This window comes from Lissotriton helveticus, chromosome 4_1, assembly GCF_964261635.1.
Source record: "Lissotriton helveticus chromosome 4_1, aLisHel1.1, whole genome shotgun sequence".
Classification (NCBI taxonomy): domain Eukaryota; kingdom Metazoa; phylum Chordata; class Amphibia; order Caudata; family Salamandridae; genus Lissotriton; species Lissotriton helveticus.
In genome coordinates this window covers 495,394,269-495,416,654 of record NC_136063.1, presented here as the reverse complement: position 1 = coordinate 495,416,654, position 22,386 = coordinate 495,394,269, and the positions used below count along the sequence as shown (strand labels likewise).

Sequence of the window (22,386 nt, the reverse complement as noted above, 5' to 3'; positions counted from 1 at the left end):
TGGTTATATCTCCGCTGGAGGCTGCTCTCCACAGCTAACACTTAGAGAGCTTTCTAGAGGTGTCTATAACCACTAAAATCACCATAAGAGTTTTGTGGATTAGAGCAGGGTGCTACAGTTACATAAGTGAGCACCAAATACTAAGCCAGCCATCTACAGTAACCCAAAAACATTGATACCACTTCATTTATGTACTGGGTGGGGTTCTGCAGGGCTACAATAGCCACCTATTTTTCACATTCAGAGCTGGTGCATTGAACTACGTTCACTTGTGTCACCCGTGGGTGTGAAAACAAACCTTGTAGAGCTGAGTCAAAAACTCGGTTTACATAACAGGAGTTTCCCACATTGCTTGTCAGTGGGTCAGAAAGATGTTCAGAGTACATGGTCCTCCAATCCTTGACCTCTCTGCAGACTGCACAGTACAATAGTCACGTATTCCAGTTGCATTTGTGATTCTGAGCAAACGGTGTGAAGGAGTTATACAGTTGTCAAAATATTGACAAGGCAAACGTAAAAGAAAATGCATTGCTTACAGGTGAGTTGGTGTGTTCTCTGTTTGGGGGTGAAAAAGGGAACACAATTCAAGCAGTGTATTCAGAAGGGAGAGTAAAGAAGGTGCTGTAGAGGAAACAGATGAAGTGTAAGATATGGATGGAGGCGATATGGGACCTTATTATGCACTGTGTGCACTTTCCCTGTTTGGGCCATGGCAGACATATCAAAAGGTGCGCTGGGTGCATACAGAGAAAGTGCGCCCTATTATGCTGAGTGTGCTGCCCTTATGGTAGCTGTGAACATGTGCTGTCTTGGGCTTAGTGTATTCGAGTGAAATCCGCAGCTGGTTTTTAAAAGCTGCTACGTGTTTCACAATGCAGGTGGCAATCTGCCTACGCTTTCAAGAGGCGAGAGAGATCCCCTTGCAGGTGGGTGCAGTGAGTGACTGCACCCGCCAGCAAGGGAATGTCTGGGGGTCCATGGGACCCCTTTTTCTCTTTTCAGAGGGCTGCCATCATGGAGGCATGCTGAGAGTGCGCCACCTTTTTGCATTGCACTTTCAGTGCGTCTCCTGACCGTTTCTTTGCCCTTGCGTCAGCGTCCATAATATGGTGGGGTGCAAAGTCAAAGAGATTACCTCATTTGCATGGGGCCACGCCCTATGCAAATAAGGGAATGCCCTCTCGAGATAGCGCTGGTGCTACATGTGCCAGCTCTGCAAGTAGTACAGAAGGTGCCCACTAGCGTCTGCGGCTCCTTCTGTAATACAAAGTTCCCCGGGGGCACACAAAGCAGAGGCACATGGCCTTTGTGTAGCCAGGGTCATGTGTGTAATACAGCCTCCGGAAGAAAAAGTTCATACATGTCTAAAAGAGTGAACATAATGGAGGTGATAGACACATTCTGAAGACCACTATCCCTTCCACAGGCCTCATTCATGTATTACTCCCAGTTTTATGATTTCAGGATTAAACATTTTCAATATTAATTCTTCATAGCAGGATTATTGTTTTTAGTCATTTATCTTTAAGCGGGTAATAACTATTGCCAACACCAATGGATCCGCATGTTATTAGGCGTATGCCAGTTGTTGCATTAGCTATTTGGATGCAATAACAGATGGCTTAGAGTGGGAACAAAATACCGTTTAGGCGCGCCCTGTGGAACTCAGAAATGTAGTTAACGTCTTTAAATCACACCCTTAATTACATTGGCCACGCCACTTTTGGAGATCCCTCCCCCTACTTTTTTCATCCCACTCAAAGCCCTTCTGCTGCTCATTACATGCTGTAAATGTATGTACTGAATCTATCTAGGTACGGATTGTGTGAAATATTAGTTGGTTGATTATAATGTCTGTAGTTTAAGTTCCCCTGATGAAGGTTTATTGCATGACCTTCCCAAATGTCTTTTTCCTGCAGTCAATAAAACAATTTACATTGTGCATGCTAGGTGCAAGGAAGCAAAGAGTAAACTGGCTCCTACTGATGGTTTTATTCAGCAGGTTAAGGGACGTAGCCAGCAGCCAACCCCCCTGGAAGTCAAGATTCAAGTCAGTTGACTAGTGCAGCGAAGGCCGTTTCTTCCTGCGTCTCCTGTCACCTCTGTCCTACAGGGCTCGAAGTCTTCGCCTTTCTACTTTGGAGCAGGATGCCCTCGTCAGGCTGGGGTTATGAGGCGCACAACGGTAAGCACTGCGTCTAACGTGTTCTTGGAGCAATCGCGGGGTTACTCCATGTTAGCGAGTTTTGCAAGACTGTCTTAAGCAATGATGTATCAGTGCTTTTTATCTATAAACTATGCAGTTGTTTTATAGGTTTTTAAACTCATTTCTACGCACTCCTAAAGTTTACAAAGGTTGGAAATAAACCTATGCGTGTGAATTTTTTGTTCCAGGTTTATTCAGCGGCCCAAAACCAGTAACTAAAACACTACAACAAATACAACCACAGTAAAATGCGTCCCTAAAGGATGTTTGTGATATGTGGCCTATGCAGGCTGTGACCTCCAACAACTTCATCTTACTGGGGGACTTCAATTATCATGGAGAGATAGAAGACAACCCAGAGGTGAAGACGCTCTTTTCGAACCTAAACGACATTGGACTCAGTCAGATGGTGTCAGGTCCCACACATTCGGCTGGTCACACTCTAGATCTAATTTTTACAAATTCTGAACAGCTGAGAGTACTGCAGCCAATTCCTCTGGTTTGGTCAGACCATTATTTGGTTCAATTCTCTCTTTTACTACATTCACGGCCAAAACATAGGGTCAATTCCACATATAAAAACGGAATTTATAAAAGACCATGGCACAAGCTGACTTTGCACAACTTTAGTAAGTCTTTTATCGAACGATCCACTAAAATTAAGTTAACAAATCAAGACCCCTCAGACATGTTGGCTAGTTTTAACTTAGCCTTAACAGAAACACTAGACATAGTGATCCCTCAAAAAAAGACAAACATGTCATCAAGGGGACTTTCAGCCCCCTGGTACTTGGACGAACTTAAATCCCTAAAGGCCACATGTAAAACACTGGCGAGGAAATGGAGGAAGCAAAAATCATTGGATGATAGGAAAACATACAAAATAGCGCTATCTCACTACCATCATGAAATAAAAAACGCCAGATGCTCCTATATACAAACCCAAATAGAAAAGTCCAAGAATTCTACCAAAGCCTTGTTTGATATTGTTAAAGACTTCTCCTCCCCCCAGTATGTAAACAATCACCCCCAGAATCTCAGGAATTATATGACTCTATTGCATACTTCTTCCATGATAAAATCGCTAAAATGTATGCGAACTTCCCAGTCGCAGATATGAATAAGCCCCAAACACATAACAAGTTGGACAACCACCCCACACCGATCAGAGCTGCGCTGAATCAATTTAATTTTATCTCACTTGCAGACACAAATGAATTGCTACTAACAGCTAAATCCGGGTCTCCACAAGATTTTTGTCCACCTAGCACTATGGCCCTTGTGTCTTTAACATGTGCGCCTATGATCCAATGAATTTTTAATGCCTCAATCGAGACTGGTCTTATTCCGAGGGCTTGGAAAGAGTCCTCCGTGCGGCCTATTCTGAAGAAACCATCTGCAGATCCCCTGGAGCTAAGTAATTATAGGCCTATATCCCTACTACCACTACTAGGAAAATTACTAGAGTCTAAAATAAATACCCAACTGAGCCAATACCTGGAAGTCAATGATATGCTTGACCCCTCCCAGTCAGGCTTTCGACCTGGGTTCAGCACAGAAACAGCAACGCTGGCAGTCACTGACTCGCTAAGACGCACCCTCGATGCCGGAGGCTCTTCGGTCCTGATCCTCCTAGATCTCTCCGCAGCCTTTGATACGATATCTCACCAGAGGCTACCGGAGAGACTAGAGGAGTGCGGCATCGGAGACACTGCCCTACAGTGGCTGAGAAATTTCTTAAGGGACAGATGGCAAACCACTATACTTGGACCATTTGCCTCCAAAAACAAATTCTTGTTGGATAAGGGGGTGCCACAGGGCTCTTGTCTTAGCCCTACCCTCTTTAATATATATCTGGCCCCCCTGGCTAAGATAATCCAATCTTTCGGCTTCGAGATTATCTCGTATGCCGACGATACGCAGCTACTGTTCCCAATAGGTAATAACATCTTGGAGGAGAAACAGCGTTTCATGGGCGGTATGCTGGCGATCGCAAACTGGATGAGGGAGCAATGTCTACAGCTCAACCCAGGAAAAACTGAGCTAATGCTTCTGGGGAAGTCCGCTCACCTTTGGACCCCAGACAGGTGGCCCCCCCAACTGGGTGAGGCACCAAAACCATCTACCTCAGTAAAAAGCCTGGAATCCAACTTGATGTCAAGCTTGACATGAAGGACAATGTGAAAAAACATCGCATGTTCATGTTACTACAACCTGTGCCTATTGCGTAGAATTATCCCTTACCTACCATTGGAACACCGCAGAACTGTAGTACAAGCAATGATAGGGAGTAGGCTAGACTATGGCAACACCCTATTGGCAGAGGTAGGAGTCACTACCCTGACAAAGTTACAAGTCATACAGAACACTGCAGCTAGAATGGTCCTGAACTGCCCCCCCGGAACTCCATCCCTTCCTCTGCTTAGACAACTACATTGGTTGCCAATTCAAAAACGCTCTATGTTCAAAATCTGCTGCCTTTCCTTTAAAGCTCTTAGAGGTGAGGGCCCATCCTACCTTAGGGACAAACTCTCTGAGCTTTCGAGTGAATATATCATACGTTCTAACACCCTAACCCTCCTGAACATCCCCCGGATTCGGTTAACCCGAACAGGTGGCAGAGCGTTTTCGTTCGTAGCACCCAAATACTGGAATTCACTCCCAGTGTTTCTGCGAAAATCTACCACCTACCTGTCCTTCAGTAAACAATAAAAAACCTGGTTTTTCTGAAAGACCTGATCCAACTCACTCATCCTGTGTTTTCCGATCGCAGTATCCACTCTGGTAAGCGCTGAGATACCCCTGGGTGAGTCACGCGCTATATAAAAACCATTAACATAACATAACATAACATAATTGGTTGCGTATAAACTTTTCTTCATGGGCAGGGGTCAGGGTCGGATTAGGATCACAATTTGGCCCGGGCACTGATGAAAAAAGTGGCCCACATTCGCGGGGCGTGGCCCACAGTCGCGGGCATGGCCCCCATTTGCGGGTGTGCCCTTTCATGAAACACACAAGAATGTAAGTGGGAGGATATTGTTCTTGGGAAGGACACAGGGCCAAGGTGACAATGTCCTACACGCTGAGCAACTGATAAACAGCGAGGTCCCTTTCTATTACAAAATGAAACCCCTTTCTATTACAAAATTATTCCCCAGCCCTCCAGGGCAGGAGCTCCTGAAAAAAAATGCCCCTTTCTATTACAAAATTGTTCCCCAGCCATCCAGGGCAGGAGCACCTAAAAAATGGAGAGACCCCTTTCTATTACAAAATTATTCCCCAGCCCTCCAGGGCAGGAGCACCTGAAAACAAGCATTGGCATAGCCACTAGGTCTCGCCTTTGGGACCATATAAGTGTTTAGGCATGCAACACTTGATGTTGTTGCACCAAGGATATTGTGCTGCATAACTAAATACTTATAAGGTCCCAAAAGGGAGATCTATTGGCTATGCCAATGCTTGTTCCCAGTAAGTATCGGTAGGTTTGATCTGCCCAAATGTATCTGAGGATGAAGCTCTTATTGCACCCAGTATGTCTTGGGGAGAGGATGTAGCCTTACAGCTAGAGCTGCCGACTTTGGAACTGGGTTCGAGCCTCTGCATTGGCTCAGCATTTTGTGATTCTGGGCAAATCACTTAATCTCCCCCACCTACCAAAATAATGAATGTGTCCTTGTGTAATGTAACTGGTGCTCATCTAAAGCGCTTTGGATCGAGTTCGGGCTATATAATACTGCAACAACCAAAAAATGCAAAATCCATTATTTTATATCTGTGGTAACAGGAATTATGGCATATATGGGACATTATTAGTCACCTAGTAACGTGTGCCGCTGAGGAAATAAGCTCCCTCTTGCTCCCTGGGCGAGTGCATGGCAGCACCTCAGTGGGGCAGGTAGGCAGAGCTGGGCCGATCAATAATTTGACTTAGAGGCATCATGAAACCCCGTTTTAGCAGATGAAGTAGGGGTTGTTGCTGGACTCCATTGCCTAATAAGTTGATTGGACAATTCAGGAAGGAAGAAAACATGAAGGAAGGTGAAATGGAGGACGAAAGGGACGACTGAAATGAAGAAATGAAGGAAGAGTGCAAGGACGGGTGGGTGGATGTGGTAAAGAAGAATGGAAGGGTGGATGGGTTGATGGATGAGCGAAAGGGTGCTTTGTGGATGGATCTATTTATGAACAGAAGCATCGTGGCTGGCTGGAATGGTGGATGGAGGGATAGACGGGGAAAGAGGGAAGTATTGGATGTGTGTGTAAGGATAAATCAACGGAAGAATGAGGGAATTAATTGATGGTTTAAGGGATGATAAACGGGGAGAGGATGTGGCCTTACGGTTAGAGTAGTCAACCTTGAAGCTGGAGAACCACAGAAATGTGCTCGGAGGCTTAGAGCGTCAACTTTCGGACTGAATTCCCAAGTTCACACTCACTTTGTAACATGTTCACCAACAAGGCTCTGGTGAAAAGTGTGAGTAAAGGGGGCCGCACTGTCTTGTTGGTGTTTCTCCCAGGCTGCCTGGAGGGGGTCTGCTTTCTGTTGGGAGTCTGAGCACGCGACATCTACGCTGGGACATGTTAAAATACATTATACGATGAGCCGGGTGCATGAGAGGGCTGCAGGGGCAGCGGAAAGGGAGAGGTGTGGATTGGTAGGATAGGAAGGGAGAGAAAGTACATTATTTTGTGAAATAACCAACAATTTTGAAGTGTTTCCAAACAAAGAGAGTGTGGATGCGTTTTTGTCTGTGTATGTAAACATCCCAGGTGAAATCCGACAGACACTTCACCATACCAGACTGAAATCTCCGGTACCCAATTAATTATCACAAAATGCCTGTATTAGGGGAGTGTAAACCCTAACCCCCCAACCGAAATCACCTGTACCCAACTAATTATCACAAAATAGATGTATTAGGGGGGTGTAAACCCTAACCCTCCCCAACTGAAATCACCTGTACCCAACTAATTATCACAAAATACATGTATTAAGGGGGTGTAACACCCTAACCCCCACCCCCACTGAAATCACCGGTACCAAACTAATTAGCACGGAATACATGTATTAGGGCGGATGTAACACCCTAACCTCCCCCCCCCCACTGAAATCACTGGTACCCAACTAATTATCACAAAATACATGTATTAGGGGGGTGTAACACCCTAACCTCAGCCCCCTACTGAAATCACCGGTACCAAACTAATTAGCACAAAATAAATGTATTAGGGGGGAATGTAACACCCTAAACCACCGAAGCTATGCCCTTACCAGTAAAGGATTATTAGCACTCATTCTACGCCTTTTTAAATTAGATATTGGACCACTGTAAACCTGCATTCTAAGAATTGAACCCCAAACGTGATTTGTCAGTGTTTGAGTGCATGAAGTGAATGAGATGGTTGATGTTTGTCGCGAGAGGGTCAGTTACTGATTACGTACAGGCAGTTATTTCAACAAACTGGGGAAGTCAGTGAGATGGGTCCTAAAACATATTTAATTCACGCTATTTCATGTCGGTGGCAAACTGAGGTAGTGCTTGGAGCAAACATATTTGTACGTCTGTATTATAAAAGAAGATTCCTCACGGTAGCAGTCTATGGCAGCAGTGTTTGTACATTTATGTTGTGTGGCATTTATTTTGTATGGCTTTGTTTTTGTACTTCATCATTGTAATGTGATCTTGTGCAGGGCTTTAAGAGGGATGAAAAAACTGGGGGGTCTCTCAAAGGGGCATGGCAGATGTAATTTAGGGCGCTGCTTAAAAACACGTAAACTAAAAATCTGTGCTTATCATAGTGTACCGCCCCACTGGTATTTTTCATCTTCTGTCATGAATTTGAATTTAAAATATTTATTAAGCGCAACGTTCACCATGCGGTTTCTTGGCGCTATGGTCGCATCCAGATACATGGTCAGCGACTAGCTGCCGCCTCCCCCCCAATCCGGCACCCAATACCCAGGAACGTGGACACGAGACGTCTTTACTTTTTGGAAGGCGGGCGCTAGTCGCCCGGCCGTATTTATTAAAGTATGAAATTAAAAAAGGTTTTAATTGCATAATCAACAATTTATACAAAAATTCAGCAGGACATTTAGGTACATAATTCTCAGCAACAAGTTTGAGAGCCTGACTTTAACAAAACTCTAATACATGTTGTTTCCTAACTTAGACTAAACATCCTCATCTAGAATTTTTGTACATTTCTGGCCATATGGCAGGGTCACTACCGGTGTCAGGTCCTACAAGCTGCGCCTCCCCTCTGGATGTGCGCATGCGCAGTGTTACCCCGGGAATTGCCCGGTCTACGCCCTGAACTCCATTTACCCACTAAAGGAGGGCCCTTACTCTGCGCCGGTGGCGTCATGAGTCCACGCGCGCGGGGTGGCTACCAGCCTAAGGAAAGCGTGAACTACTCCTACCCGCGCTCCTTTGCCTATTACCTTGCCCCTGGAGTTCTGGGAGTGGCCCGCAGGCCCCTCCCCCTGGGCGGGAACCTCCATAGGATGATGCCCGCCCCCTCAGACCTCAAATATGTGCTCACCGATAATGACCTTACCGCATGCCCCATACCTAATAAATACGACGACCTATGGGAAAAAATTCTAAAGGACAGCTACACTGGCTAATAAATAACAGTATCAACGTATAGCTAAAAAGGGAAAAAGGCCTAAAGACACATGGCATCAAATACAATTCACTCCACACATGTTTCGCGAAATAACAGTATCAACGTATAGCTACAAAGGGAAAAAAGGCCTAAAGACACATGGCATCAATACAATTCACTTCACACATGACTTGCTAAAAAAGGGGAAAGAATTCCTAGACAAAAGCATCACAATATACCAACAGTTCCATCTCTATTATCCAGTGAGACCCGTGGACCGTACCTTCAAAACTTACCATTCAACCAGACATAAAAACTGCTACAAACTTTTGTTCCAAGGGATGGTGGGTGGGAAAACAAAGAAGCCCCGAGCGCGGGGTACACCGTTTTGGCGAGGGAGCGTCCAGGGACAAGGGGGTCTCCTGGGCGCTCCCTATCTCTTTATTCTCGAGGGGCCAGGTGGCCCCTCCTATAGCCCGTCCCCCCTGACCCGGACCCACTTCCCAGGATCCGGGTCAGGGAGGCCGCCAGCCAATCGGCGGTGGGGCCGCGCCCCCCAGGGCACGCCCCCACCGCCGAACGGCGACAAAGGAGAGAGTGGGGGCGACGGTCGCCGCGCCGCCATGCGTGCGGGGGGGCCGAGGGCCCCCCCTTTTCACATGGTCAGCGACTAGCTGCCGCCTCCCCCCCAATCCGGCACCCAATACCCAGGAACGTGGACACGAGACGTCTTTACTTTTTGGAAGGCGGGCGCTAGTCGCCCGGCCGTATTTATTAAAGTATGAAATTAAAAAAGGTTTTAATTGCATAATCAACAATTTATACAAAAATTCAGCAGGACATTTAGGTACATAATTCTCAGCAACAAGTTTGAGAGCCTGACTTTAACAAAACTCTAATACATGTTGTTTCCTAACTTAGACTAAACATCCTCATCTAGAATTTTTGTACATTTCTGGCCATATGGCAGGGTCACTACCGGTGTCAGGTCCTACAAGCTGCGCCTCCCCTCTGGATGTGCGCATGCGCAGTGTTACCCCGGGAATTGCCCGGTCTACGCCCTGAACTCCATTTACCCACTAAAGGAGGGCCCTTACTCTGCGCCGGTGGCGTCATGAGTCCACGCGCGCGGGGTGGCTACCAGCCTAAGGAAAGCGTGAACTACTCCTACCCGCGCTCCTTTGCCTATTACCTTGCCCCTGGAGTTCTGGGAGTGGCCCGCAGGCCCCTCCCCCTGGGCGGGAACCTCCATAGGATGATGCCCGCCCCCTCAGACCTCAAATATGTGCTCACCGATAATGACCTTACCGCCACAGGCCAGCATTGTTAACCGACGATCTGGCCTCCCCCTGCCTAGACCTACCATAGAAAGTTCTCATTTTAGCCAAAACCTTCCAACCAGGCCCTGACATCATCAGACCACAGGACCCTTCCTTCCTCCGTCAAATGGACTCCCCTCACCAGGTAGAACAAATACACCCATGTTGGATCATCTGCAACCGAGGGGGGCTTGAAATAATTTGTCCCTCTGTGTGTTGATCCTCTTTATCGAGTGATTCAACGCCCTGACCGAGTTCCTGCCACCCCGGAATAAGTTGAGACCCTACTACTGTGCCACCCGGGCAAGTCCTGAAGACCCACCCACAGTGGAGATGAACTCATCAATGAGTATTCGCGTCACCAGTTTGGCCAATTCAGTCCCCCCTAGGTGAAGTATCACCACTGACAGGGGTCGGGCTGCTGAGCTAAAAGTCCCTGAAAGAAGCTCCTGGACTGACCAAGGCACAGACCCTCAAACCGACTCTTCCCTGTCCTGAGTCCAGCCTGTTGCTTGTGCTGGCACATTGTAGCTCCTCCACTTCTAGTGCTGAGTTCCTCCCCTGCGTGACAGGTTTGAGAAACTGCAAGAAACAGGAAAATACCAAAAGAACCTGGGTGACAATTCCCACTTCCACCTTAGGGAATGGGTAGCACTTACACCTGCCAGCAATACTTGGGCACTTGATGTCCTCTTTCGCGACGTATGCTTCCCTTTTGACGTCCACCCGCTGCTGATGTTGCAGTGTGGAGCACTCCTCAGATATCCGCCATGGACCCAGCCGTTACTGACGTAAGCCCCTCTTGGGCTGTCCACCTGTTGCAGCTGTTGTGATGTGGAGCACTCCGGGTATCCACCATGGACCCGGTCATACATAAATGGGAAAGATAGATACACACCATTAGTGTTTCCGGCGATAACTGCTGTACACGCGTTAGACTTACATTACCATCAGTTGCTAAGTTTTAGATAATCTTAGTGCTATATTACTACACAGTAACACGTCGACAGTAAATGTTAAGCATAGCCTCAGTTTGTCTGTTTGCTAGTGCAGCATCTATGTCGTTAAGCATAGGATCAGCGACGCCCTAACCCTGGTAGGCTGTAAAATTGGCTTCCTATTTTACAATCATTGTTACCCAAGAGAGTTGTGCCGTAGGCGAGGACATCGCCTCTTAATCCTGGTTTCCTACCCACGTCTTTATGCCTATAATCTATGTGTAAAAACAAAACAGTCTACTTAACAGTGCAGCATCACAGTCTTTAGCTAAAAGAATTAGCACAGCCCTAACTCCGCGAGGCCATAAGCGGACATGATCACATGCCTCCCCAGACCTATGTGATGCCGCAACTAGGCTCTTTGGGCACCTTTTAGGTGTGACATCATGGTGTGTAGTCTTTCTACCGGCTCTAGGCCCTGTCTCTATCCCCGCCACCACTTTATTAATATATGGCTTTGGTACATCCCTAGAGCTCAACGTATATGGTGCTAAATTACTGTGTGATATATGGGTTTACAGACTGTAATTATTCACCTGTAATCTCATCATAGGCTCAACATATATTGTGCCAATTTACTTGTGTGTTAAATAAGTTTACTGACTGTAATTTCTTGCCTTTAGCCTCGTAAAGGAACTAAGGGATGCGTTTAGAACAAATACATATATTGTTATACACCTGCTCTCTTTTCATTTACTCATTCATGATATTATAGACTGGAAAAACAAGCTGCTCTACATTCCTTCAAGACGTAGCCTGAAGGCTGCACGCAATACAGCTACCACTAGGATAGCTTACTAATAATGTTGACTTCAACCTATCATCAATGAATGGTCGTTTGAACTGGTGCAATGTCCCCCCTAGAATAATGAACAGCACCTCAGATGTTCCTTACCTTCACAATGAAATAAGTCCCTTGTTTGGCTTTCTGCTTTGGCTTGCAAAGGAATGTGGGACCTGGGAAACTGGCTTTCACAGTCTCGCCAAGCTCTACCCTTAGATGTGCGTTAATCCCCTGGAGGACCCCAAGAGGCGGGGGTATACTCTATTCGTGAATGGTTCCACCATTGTTCTAACTATCACCTCAGCAGACACCCATGATAGTAATTCTAGGGTGTCAAAATTGTCTCATGTCAATGGCTGTTCCTTGCGTAATGGCCCAGAAAAAGGCATATGAGCAGGAAATTAAGGGCTAAGCTGGCCAACTGGGAGCATTACAGGCAGACCAGTGCACGAGAAAGACAAGTTGGCCTGGAGCACAGTCAGTTTTTTCGGAGGCAGTGATGTGCTCTGAGTGTGGCTTACATCTCTGGATTTCCATTATCCTTTCAGTACCTGCTACCTGCCAAGTGATCAACCTGTACTAAGCCTACCAGCTTTCGTGTGTATTAACCTACCAGCAGCATACGGCATAACCTATCATGTGAGTGACCCAACTTTTTAAGGCCAACGCAGCGACATGACAAGTCACTTATCTTCCACAGTGCACAGGCCATTTTATCATCTATCGTCGACATGTAATGTGACTCACTCTTCCCCGGCCCTACCTGCCCTTCCGGTGTAGCGGGCTGTCCTGAAATTGGTTCTTTCTTTGGCCCAAAAGGCATCTTCAACACAGTGGCCTCTGCTCATAGATGAAACATTTAACACCACTCACTAGCTCGAAGCAATGTATGGCCAGCGTCTTTATGTGGAAAGCTTTTGGATTTGGGTTGCAAACACCACCCCCGATGTGTGGTTCTTCCACATTTAAAAAACTAGATCGACAACAGTACACCCCTGAAGAATGCCTCTGGCGCAGCAACTAAGGTAGCGATTCCCAGTATGGCTGGGGACAATTTTCTGACTCGGGGTGCTGGCCTGGGGCATTAGCGCACTAAAAATTATAGGTGTTCTAAAAAGTTTGGGTCTTACTGAACGAGCCTGTGCAGCAAATAAGAAAAACACTTTATGATGGAAGCATGTGTTTTTTGGGAGTAAAGAGGTGTTCTAAAAAGTTTGGGTCTTACTGAACGAGCCTGTGCAGCAAATAAGAAAACACTTTATGATGAAAGCATGTGTTTTTTGGGAGTAAAGGAGGTGGTAGTCCTAGGCTTTGTTTGGGAAAATGTGGGTTAACGGTGCATTATAATGCAGTAAGCAAATGAAACCTATGAATACCTAAGCAAATGAATACATTGTGACAATTTGCATAAAAAATTACAGCTATTTGAAATAGATTTAAATCAGACAAAATCAGAGTGGTTGTTAGCCATGCACGCCGATAAGGGTAACATAAATGTATTCTGATTTCTTTTCTCACTGCCGCTTGAAACCTGCCAGCCACCACACTCCAGGATTAAAGGACCCAAATGCACACGAGCCACATGTTTAATATTTGCTAACTGTAAAAAGAAGCTAATTTTGCGGTGGTGCCTTTCATATACCTCTTGCATTCGCTGTTCGCAGCACCTACTCACAAGGGTGACAAACGTGTGCTGTCCACCTAGTGCGAACGTAAATGTACCCAACAAGCAAATGTGTAATGATTTATTGCAAGGTTGCTCTTTGTGCTGTTTTTATCATCATTGACTCTTCACTGCATGTAATGAAGACGGATTGAGAGGCTGGATTGTTCCTGTTATCCTTCTATTCTGCCTCCAGGGCAGGAGTCCTGCAGCATCTTTCGCATCCCTAGTTCTAGCGCCTCAGATTGATAACACTAGGTTTGAACCCAGGAAGGCAGGTCTACTGCTGTATACAATAAGCCGCTCTGCTCAGTCGGTCATTGCAATTAACTTATCCTCACCACTCTTCGGCCATATGTGACATATGGAATAGATTACAATGCAAACCACCATATGGATTTAAGTCTGGCTGTTAGCATACCAGTGATACCAAACACGTGCCCCCTGTGAAGATCGAACTCACGACCTTCGGGTTATGAGACAGACGCGCAGCCTATTGCGCTAAGACGGCTCTGCATATTTGTAAAGTTGACGGGAGCAGAGAAGGGACATAAAGGGTGAAAGGCACGGACACAAGAGAGGGCCAAGAGGAGGGATGGAAGTCAAAGCCGTAACAATACTGGGTGTTCTTCGGTTTTAGCCACCAAAATTACTTCTCGCTGACCAAGTCCCACCCTTTGCGCCCCGTCTGCTTGTATCTCGCCCCCCTCCTTCCGGGTCCCTGGCTGTCGGCTGCTCATACCAATGCGAACCCGAAGCACAAGCTGCACGGAATGTTCGAACCCAACTCCCGTCGTGGAATGACAACCCCGGAGTATCACAGCATCTGGCATCCCCATTGCAGACGCTCAGTCCGATGAACCTTATCTAGAGAGAATTTCCCCCTCGTGACCGACGACGACTAATCCCCTATGAACAGCACAAATACCTACACCTCTGTGTGTGTCCACCCCTACGCGCCGCTCGAGGAGCCGACGGAGTGACCCGGCAGCAATAGCAATAGTATGCATTTACTGTAGTGTAGCTCCTATTTTCCCAATAGGCTCTGCGCATTGGAATAGTGCCTACAGCAGTAAAGGCCTAGGCCAGACGTTAACTAGGTCTACTACTGTCGATACTAGACTTAATTTTTGGGTTTGCCAGCTAAGCTCAGAGTTCGCTAGAAACTTTCTCGAATGTTCAAGGAAGGATTAACTTCCCTGATTAGACAAGAAGGGATTTAGTTTCTGACAACCATAGAACATGACAACTTTGCTCTCCCCTAATCAAGAGTCAATCTCAAGAGTCGTGTGAGCACAAGGCAATTATTTTACTCAGTCAGTACGTGCATTCTTAGTCTCATCAGAATGTAGAGAAAAGGAAGAGACGGGCGTGTTCAATAAAAGATGTTATTTATTGATCAGTCTCTTTTCTCGTACAAGAGAAATGGATCGATATTATTGCAATACTTATAGTTAAGTAAAGTGCATACATTAGAAGCAATAGTATAAAATAATACTGTAAAAACATTGATATGGTTTCTGAGCCATATGATGTTTAAAATGAATAAAATATATTTACATACACATATACATTTGACTAAACGTACTCAACTGGTGTTTCTAACTACGCCTACCCCGTGTACCTGACCTAAGTCTAATGCGTGGGCGGGAATAGAAAGTTACAGTTTAGTTTAAGTTTGTTTTTGCCAAGTGAATAACTAAAGAATTCTCTAGGAGGGGTTATTCAGTTCTGTACCTGGAATTTAGGATGAATGAGGAATGGTATCTCTTTCTCTGCTCTCGATATTCCAGGCTGCCTGCGAGGGCTGCCCAGAAGCGCCGGTGCTGGGTCTCTCGGCTTGAGATAGCAGCGCGTCTCTCAGCGCGTCAGGAAGGCGGGGCTGCTGCCTGCGGGGTCTGCTTCTGCTCTCGGCTTCGGCAAGTATGGCTGCTCCGTCTTGTCACCACGCGTGTGTTTGCATAGGGCAAGGTCGGCAATATTTATACCTTAAAGGTGCCGGGATTGACGTAAGGATGGACATAGGTACGTCAATAAAGATGTCATACGACTTGCTCGTTAGCACATTCTTTACTAAAGTTCTCTGTGAAATCAAAACAATGGCCGCACGGATTATCCAGGTTGTCATAGGTTTGATTTGTTATGAGAACGTCGTATGCCTTATCAGGGGCTGGAGGAATATCGCTTGTCTAATTAGATCTCAAGCGTTATGACCTAATCAGATAACACGTTCCTGTGCCGTAGTGTGACTGCGTCAGATAACGGTATCTGCATCATGGGGGTTTTCTTGCCTCATGGGCTGACTGTTAGTTAACTAGCTAGTAAGTTTAACCAGAATAGGGTCAGGAATAGGGGGATCGAATCAGAACCTATAGAAATACACGACACCCACTCCACGCTAACTATGGTCATATCTACTAATCTATGCATAGTATAACATAGTACAACATACTATAGAGTATAGTGTATACCTTACCACCCCAAAATACATAAATGCATTTCGAAATTTTCAAATATACTGAAAAATTGCAGTCATATATATTGTATGCACTTAAGCTATGAATTAAATGCAAAAGTAAACACGCATTGTTATGCATTATTGCTTGTTGGTATATGAGAAATACACATGAAATGGCTCTTAATATGGCTATACAGAAAAAAGTCGAAACCATTTCATCACATAAAATCTATTGCGAACATACCAGCGGGCAGCTAAAGTCTATAAAGTCTATAAAGTATCTAAAATAGAAATCTTAGTTCTCTAGGAATAGTCTCTTACTTTAAGCAGAAAATCAGTGTCCCGGGAAAAAATATATAGAAAAATATTTCAAGGGGCTTGCTGAAAAAAAGTTGCTGTCCGTGAACTGGATTGTAATTGTTCATGTGACTTTATTTTTAAAGTTGAAGGCCGAATTCAGGGAACGCCGTGTGCGAGTTTACTCAAAAGTCTCTATTTCTGTTCCGGAGAGAACATCATATCATTCAGGCTTTCGAAAAAACTGTCAACAGCTTCATGGGAAAGTTCCTCTAAGTCGGAAATAGGGGTAACCATGCATTCATGCGCATGATTGTCTCCATTGACATTCTGATTTGCATTGCTGACAGAAGGTCGTACCTGTTCGATGCTGCTTTCATCTTGAACTTCACTACTCTTCAATCGCAGTGGTGAAGATTCCAGGAATGCCGTCATCAGAATTGGCAGCCTTTGAGGGCAGCACAGTGCGTGAACCTTGGTAGGAACCAACAGTGTATCTGCATCCACCGGCGCATCCGATTGTAGCGTCAGACAGGTGTCTAACACGCATTCTTCTCCGCATAGCAGACACCTTAGTACAGGTAAAACACACCTTTGCCACATTGGTCGAAATGATAGAAACCAAGTCATGTTTAGGTCTCTAAGCCGGGATAGTCCCAGGATTTTTGATATCCGGTCCCGGTATCCAATGGCTAGGATCGTATCTTCCATTGTCGCGAGAGTTTGATCTGTGACATGGGTTGCCATAACGAAAAATAAGGACTAGGAATAGGATTCCTGCAATTAGTCCTAGGATCAGGGGAAGTCCGCCAAAAATCGAATGGACGAAGTCTGGAAAAATACCCAGTATGGCTTTGAATGGTGTTAATGCCATCGAAAATACTGTCTTAAATACCTTTGAGACCCCTGTGGTATCAGAAATATTTAAGATTTCGCTCAGGATTTCCGCGAAATGTACGGGGGAATTAGTTGATAATAATGTATGTATCTCTGCAGTCGTCCTTGCGACTTGTAGATCATACGTTTCTTTAGATGACGTGAGCCTTGTAGGCGTCTGAAGAAGCACTGTTTTCATTCTGCTTAAAGTGTCTATTCGAATAGAAGTAATTTTCAAACCGGGCCATGCCCTTGCCTCCCTGTCTGGAAAGGAGCTGGGAAACAAAGAACGTCCACAGCACTTGACCTTCGCCGTCGTAGTGACGAGATAAGGAGTCCCGGGCATAAGACTACAGCATCTGCGGTCTACAATAAGAATGTAACTCCCATTATAGAGTCTTTGAAAGAATGGTTCTATTTCAGTTGCAGGTGCGCCTTGCTGGTGACATGAAAGGTTGTATGAATTCCCTTCACAGGCTCCGTGCAAACTAATACCGTTACACAGAAGCGTGCCGCTTAGTGACATAGCACAATTGTTGCCACTAAGAAACACTTTCTGTCCTTTGTTACTGACACATGCATGTGAATAGGGCAGGTTCCATGTTGTTTTAAGGTACCCCTTTCCCAATTTCTCGTACATGCCAGCCTGTATATATTTTTGGCAGTATTGAAACCTGAAGGTTGAGATTGGAATATTTATGATTCCGTGGATTATCCATTCACTGACAGGTCGTTCTGACATTGTCAACGGTAATCTTTCTAGTTTTTCAATGCTCAAGATTGTATAATCAGCACCCTTCTGAGCCATACCGATTTGTCTATCAGTAAGGTTAAAGATTTGGAATAGTGACGTTGTGTTGATTAAACGCCAAGGCACATAGCCAGAACGCAGATTTTGTAACGTCCAGCCAAGCTGTACAATAGAACGCAATTGTGACTGACCATGTTGTAATAACAGTAAGTCTTGCGATAATATATCGACCGGACCATAAATTTCATAGTCAGTGTTGTCCCAGGCTACCCCACCAGGTATTGGAATTGCTGTGAAGTTGGCTGAAGAAAGTTCTGAAGAAAGTTCTCTTTTCTCGACGTGTGAAGATGTGTGTGGTTTGAGGACCAAGTTGATGTTCTGACTTGCTGTGTCCATTTTAGCATATTTTCCCTCAATGAAGCGTCCCAAAGTAAATACCATGATGAGCCAAAGTATGAGGATAAATGCACCAAAACCCACCCAAAATTCAATCCATGGAGAAATCAGATATGTTTCTTTTAGTTGTTTCAAAAGTTCCTTCGCTTTGTCTTTAAAGGATTTTGATGATGGCTGTGTCTTTTGTTCGCTGAAACCGTCAGAGGAATCATCGAAGTTGATGAAGTAACCGGATGCAGTTCTGTCAATTGTTCCAATTGGTTCAGGATTTTTGTTTCTCGCATTTTCACTTGGTACTTCTGTATAGATTGGTGTGTCTCTGCTAAATGTCTTTATTTGGGTTTTCAGAGGTCTAAGTTCTATTGCATTGTTGCATAGTCCTTGTTGTTCTTCTGTAGGTGTTTCGAATGTGATGAGCCTTTTTGTTAGGACCTCTGTGCTGGTAGCAAACCTTGGTGTTCTGCTACTTATTGGGAGTCCACTTGGCCTACTGTTTGTTATCGGCCACATGTTGTGGTTTTACCAGGTCGATGGATACAACTCGGTTCTCCTTTTTTCCAGCAAGTGGCGGTAGTACAACTGATCTTGTCCCGTTGACAGACAAGACAGGAACTGCTTTTCTGTAAGAAGGCCCAAATTCCTTCTTTACCGCGATCTTCTCCCTGACTAGATCCCCGACTTTTGGAATCCAGACAGGTCTTGCTGGGACAGGTGGTGATTCTTCAGTGGTCGTTGGCTGTTCTTTCAACTGTATGTTGCTCAGGTCTTTTCTTGTTTTGTTTAAGTCCTGCAAAATAGCCAAACGGTCTTTGACATCAAAGCTTTTTTCTGTTACCACTGAAGTCTGACTATCAAGGTCAGAGATCAACATCCTAGTTCCGAATAATAATTCGTACGGACTGAATCCCTTCAGAGAATTTCTTGGCAAGTTATTAAGACTACGTTGGACACTTATTAGATGTTTGACCCACCCAGCTCCCGAACCTAATATCCTTTCTATTATAGATTGCTTTCTGTCTTGGTTTTTTCTTTACACCATCCCATACCCTCAGGAAGGAAGTGAGAAGATTCCCGCTGGGCTGTGCTCATTTGGCCATTCTTTCCCCCCCCAGGCTGGATTGCCTGAGAAAAAGAAAAAAATGGTCGAACGTAGCATGCTCTTAGCGTATATGCCATTTAGACTCGCAAATCTTGTATAACAGTCCGGACGTCAGCCGAGTGTTGTGGATCTACATTATTAGTGGGAACTAGCCTGTATATGTTAATCGCAAGCCATTCTTTTTAGTGGTGATGTTATCTGCCTTGATACGACGAGGTATTAAACTGCTTCTCTCCCCACTGCGATCTCTGTTGCAGTTTGGGCAGTTTTTTACAAACATGGTGTAGTGCAGGCTCATGCCTGGCCACCAGTACCGTGATTGTAATTCTTCCAGAGAATCCTTTAATTTAAGGTGTCTGAGACCCTCGCCCATGTATGCGTCTGCGATTAACAAGTTTCTCCTGTCCATGTTTGGAATCACTCTATCCCCCACTCCAGGGATTCGAGCAAAAGGAATGGAGTTTGCATCTATGATGTATGTGTAATTGAGTGGATAGTTGATCGGTAACGCCGAGCAGTCGCCTTTTGATGACGTTTTTACTGCCAGCAATGTTTCGCCGTCAATGTATTTTAATGTACGCTTTTTTCGATCTACGGGAGCCGGTTTACTGGCTGCCGCTGCGGCTGTTTCAGCCAATGAATTCCCTACAACGTGAACGCCATCACGCTGATGACTCAGTGAGTGAGTCACGTGAGTCTTTGGTAGTTCTTTTTTCAAAAGAGCTACTTGTTCCCAGAGAAGTCTCTGCTTTATTGGTGCATCTGTGTCATCTTTGTAATCGTTCTGAATCCAGGTCTGCAAATCCTTGTTATATGCTTTGACGCAGAAATATGAATCTGACACTATAAGTGTCGGGAATTCGCGATCCGCATTATCTAGCGCCATTTTCAAAGCTAATATTTCAGTTTGTAGTTCTGAATTAGTTTCTACTGAGTGTGATTTTGTTAATAGAGGTCTTAGTTTACCTCCGTGCCACACTTCTTTTGTAATCTCACATGTGGGATTGTATGCATGTTCTCCCCAAACGGAGGGTTGAGCATGTCCGTCTGTATAGATTACACAGGCGTAATGTCGTAGAGGCAGAATGTCGATTGGCAGAGGATACGTTTTTTCATATTTTAGATTTTTTAATTCTTCTAGTTCTGGATCAAAGAAGTAATATACTTTGTCCGTTGTGATTGAATTTACCCATTGTAACCATTCTGGATCCAATGTTGTTGTTGGTAAATTACACGGTGTTGTTAATGCCTCAAAAGCTGATTCTGCTGTTCTGACTGTGATATGTCTACCGTCAGCTATGTCTTTTTCTCTAGCTATTGCGGTTTGAACTGCTTGAACAATTTTTCCTTTGTTGTTGAATCTCTGTTCAGCTTTTGTGTACAAATGTGATTTGAATGCAATTGGTACCTTATCTCCCTCATTAGAGGTTAGGTATGTGAATCCGTATCTCCCTGGGATGACTCGGATCACAAGGTTGCGTGTATTATCACGGGTTTCTAATTTTGTTTTAATTAGCATGTCTGTTTGTAAGGATCTCAAAATTTCTGTTTGTGTTTGAGTCCAACTGGATCTTTTAAAGTCTGGTTTAATTAGATCATAAAGGGGTTTGACCCTTTCTGCGTAATTTGCAATGTAAGTTCTTCCGAAATTTAGGAAGCCTAGAATTGACTGTAGGTTTTTTAGTGTTTTAGGAGCTTGGATTACGGCACATTTCTCTAGGAAATTGTCTGCCAGGCTTTTGCCTTCACTTGATAGCTCATATCCTAAGAATAGGACCGTCAGATGGGCAATTCTGGACTTTTTGAAGTTGAATTTGTAACCCTCTGCAGCGAAACCAAGTATTATGGTGTTCACTCTTTTCAAGTGAGTCTCCAAGTCATCATCTGTTAAGTAAATGTCATCGACATAAGATAATGCTTCATCATCATATAGTTGTAGTAATTCTGTTACTCTTGCTGAGAATACCCCCGGGCTGTTCTTGTACCCCTGGGCTAACCGACAGAATTGTTTTTGAGTGCCATTTACTGAAAATGCAGTTAAATATCTGCTCTCTGGTGCTATGTTTTGACAAAAGAATCCGTTGGAGATGTCCAAGGTTGTTTTGTATTTTTTGCGCACTATGTTATTCATTAGTGCAGCACTGTGTGAGTTTTGCACTGCAAAAGTTTTGCAACATGTGTTAAGGTGTCGGTAATCCAAAACTAGACGATATGAATTGTCTGGTTTGGAGACCGGAAACAAAGGATTGTTCATTTGTGAGGTGCAAGTTTCAATCACCCCCTGGTATTCTAGCTGATCTAGTATTTCATTTACTTGTTTTTTAGCTTCTTGCTTAATTGGGTACTGCCTTTGTGCAGTAGGTTGTGATTTTAACTGGACTTTGTGAGGAGGAGAATCCTCATCCCATCCTACATGATTTTTATATAAAGCAGGTGCTAAGGCCACTGCCCACTTTCTAGCAAGTGTATATTTTTTATGAATCGGTATTTGATTCGAGAAGGCAGGCATAATTACTTCTTCGCCATGAGGGCACTCCCTGACAAACTCCGGTGGCCAGTCTTTTTCAGCTAGAAGGATGTCATAGCCCTTGGATAGGTTATCCCAAAATAGTCCCCTTATTTTCCTAGTCTTATCTCCCTCTATACGTAATGTTATCTCGTATATTTTGTGGGGCTTGCTAACTCTGGTATCTGCAGTTTCCACTTGAAGGTATTCATTCGTGTCCACTGTCTCCAGATGATTCATAAGGACTTTGCGAGCTATGCTCACCTCTGCTGCGCTGTCTAGCATTGTCTGAGCCCACTCTCCGTTTTTCAGTTGTGTCCTCAGTATTCTCGGCATTGTTAACTACCTTGATACTGGCTACCTTCTTTTTTGGAAATTGTGATTTCTTTTTCAGTTGAGCAGGTTCCTTGTCTTTGGA

The 22,386-nt window shown here is 44.8% G+C and overlaps 1 protein-coding gene across 5 annotated transcripts in view; it reads left to right on the top strand.

Moving 5' to 3' along the window:
* Window positions 1-22,386, top strand: part of LOC144828696 (carbonic anhydrase 13-like) — a 796,251-nt gene that overhangs the window by 132,675 nt on the left and 641,190 nt on the right. For all 5 annotated transcript variants that reach the window (XM_078687082.1, XM_078687083.1, XM_078687079.1 and 2 more), the window contains exon 4: window positions 2,000-2,185. In XM_078687082.1, the coding sequence (XP_078543208.1) occupies window positions 2,149-2,185 (37 nt within the window). In that variant the 5' untranslated portion in view covers window positions 2,000-2,148. The remainder of the gene's footprint in view (window positions 1-1,999; window positions 2,186-22,386) is intronic.